Source organism: Geospiza fortis, unplaced genomic scaffold, assembly GCF_000277835.1.
Source record: "Geospiza fortis unplaced genomic scaffold, GeoFor_1.0 scaffold538, whole genome shotgun sequence".
Lineage (NCBI taxonomy): Eukaryota > Metazoa > Chordata > Aves > Passeriformes > Thraupidae > Geospiza > Geospiza fortis.
The window spans coordinates 3,014,443-3,016,427 of record NW_005054368.1 but is presented as its reverse complement, the minus strand read 5'-3'; the positions used below and the strand labels follow the sequence as shown (position 1 = coordinate 3,016,427).

The following is a 1,985-nucleotide window of genomic DNA, read 5'->3' as shown; positions in this document are numbered from 1 at the left end:
GGAGCCGCGGCTCAGCCCTGCGCGCAGGAGGTGTCCTTCACCTGCATCCAGCTCTTCTGCCACCTGCTGCACGTGGCTGCCATGCTGCCAGCTGGGGGCTGCGAGGAGCCGCTGCTGGTGGTGGCCCTGGAGGTGCTGTCACAGTATGAGGTGTCCAGCAAGGCTGATGTGTCGCCGTGCGCCGCGCTGCGCAGAGCCAACGAGGGGCACTTCCTGCAGTCCGTCACCGACAGCCTGGGGCACCAGGAGCTGCGCTGCACCCTCCTGCAGAAGCTCAGCAAGCTGGGAGCACGCTCAGAGCACTGATCTGGACCTTGTAAGAGGTGTAATAAACCCTTATTTTTCTCTTTTGAGTTTATTCCCTCCCTGCTGTGTTCTCCACTAAGCAATAGGAGTATAAAGATAGGTAGGAGGAGCCACTTTGGTTTTCCATTGGAATAACTGGGCACAGCTGTTTCTGAGCCAAGCTGCCAGTTCTGTGGCTGCAGCCTTGCCTGCTGGCTCTCTGCATTTACACAGCAGCCTCCAGCATCGAGGAAATAGCTTCCCTCTGGCTGCTTTGCCACCAGCCCTCTCCTAGTCCCGGGAGAATTGCTGGTTTTGCCACGTGCTGCCTGAGGCTGGAAAGCAAGTTGGAGGCTGGGAATCGAGTTGGGTGAGTTCAGGACAGGCAGGAACCTTTGGAAATCCCTGTGTGCTGCTTCTGCCCGGAGGTGGGGGTGCAGCAGTAACCCCACATGTAACGCCCCCACCCAGCAATGAACAGCACGTGGAAGAGCCAGCCAGTGGTGTGACTCAGAGAGGAAATCTTTATTGGTCTCGTGATAGTAAATAGGGCAGTGTTAGTGCAAACTGAGGTGCCTCATTGGCTGGGGTTTTTTTGGTCCTTACATAAGGCACGTTATTCGCAATGAAAACAGTGAGATACAACATCTGTAAGGAGTTGCAGGAGTTTGTAACATCAGCTGGTCTCGGTGGTTACTGTGACTGTGGAGTCTCTGCAACAACAACCACAGGTCGGAAGAGGCCCTTTTTGTTTTTTTACACTGTATCCAGAACGGCAGCTGTGGATGGGACGAGATCCAACACTCAAAAGATCCAGGTTTCGCGGAGCTTGGCTGCTGCTTTCAGACAGAATGAAAGGCACAGAGTGGTCACAGGTCTCTGGGCATGGGGGCTGTGCCAGGGCTGTGCCAGTGCAGTTCCCTGCCTGGAGCAGGCACAGGAGGCTGCAGGAGGAGGTGGCTGTCCTGGCTGCAGGGGATGAACTCAGCTGTGGTCTGATTGCACACATCCTGTGGTGCAGGGCAGGCTGGGGAGCCTGTACCCATTTTGCTGTCACTAAAAGTGGAAATGGGCTGAGCTGGCCAAGGACCAGCTCAGCATCCTGCTCTGAGGTTGCTGGTTCCTTCTGTGCAGCCCCAGTTGTGTCCCTGGCAGCCTCACGGGGGTGGGATGGGGCTGGAGGGATGGACTGTGCAGGTGTTTCCAGGGTGTGGTGGTGCCAGCTGCAGGGCAGAGCAGGGCAGGGCGTGCCAGGTGGTATTTAAATACCTGCTGAGGGGATGCAGGCCAGATAAGAGCAGCTGTGGTTAGGGGAGGGAAAATTGCACCCCCTGCCAAGGAAGGGCTCTGCATAGTGCTCTGTGTGTTGGTGGTGAGACGAGGACTTGGCAGGCTCCTGTCCCCATCCTGCTCTGAGACAGCAGAACCATTCTCCTGTCCTGGCACGAGCTTCTGCCCTCCAGGCCTGCTGGGAGCACAGGAGTCCCCCAGGACTGTCAGAGGTTTGTAGTGAAAAGCACCCAAAAGCACCGGGTGGGGTTGAGTGGAGCTTGAGCCCAGCAGCAGCAGGAGGAGGAGGTGAGGTTGAACGTGGGAGGCCAGAGGCCGAACAGGGCTGTAGTGTAGAGCTGAGGTCAGAAAAGGTCAGGAAGGGCTCTGCAGAGCTGTGCTGCAGCTCCAGGCCTGGCTGGGGCCGCGGC

The 1,985-nt window shown here is 57.5% G+C and overlaps 1 protein-coding gene across 1 annotated transcript in view; it reads left to right on the top strand.

The window, feature by feature from the left end:
* The window catches only part of GEMIN4 (gem nuclear organelle associated protein 4), a gene marked incomplete at its 5' end in the record, with an annotated part of 2,921 nt that extends 2,563 nt beyond the window's left edge, over nt 1-358 (top strand). Inside the window, one exon of the mRNA XM_031059779.1 lies at nt 5-358. Within this exon, the coding sequence (XP_030915639.1) occupies nt 5-306 (302 nt within the window). The remainder of the gene's footprint in view (nt 1-4) is intronic.
* Between the last annotated feature and the right edge of the window lie 1,627 nt (nt 359-1,985).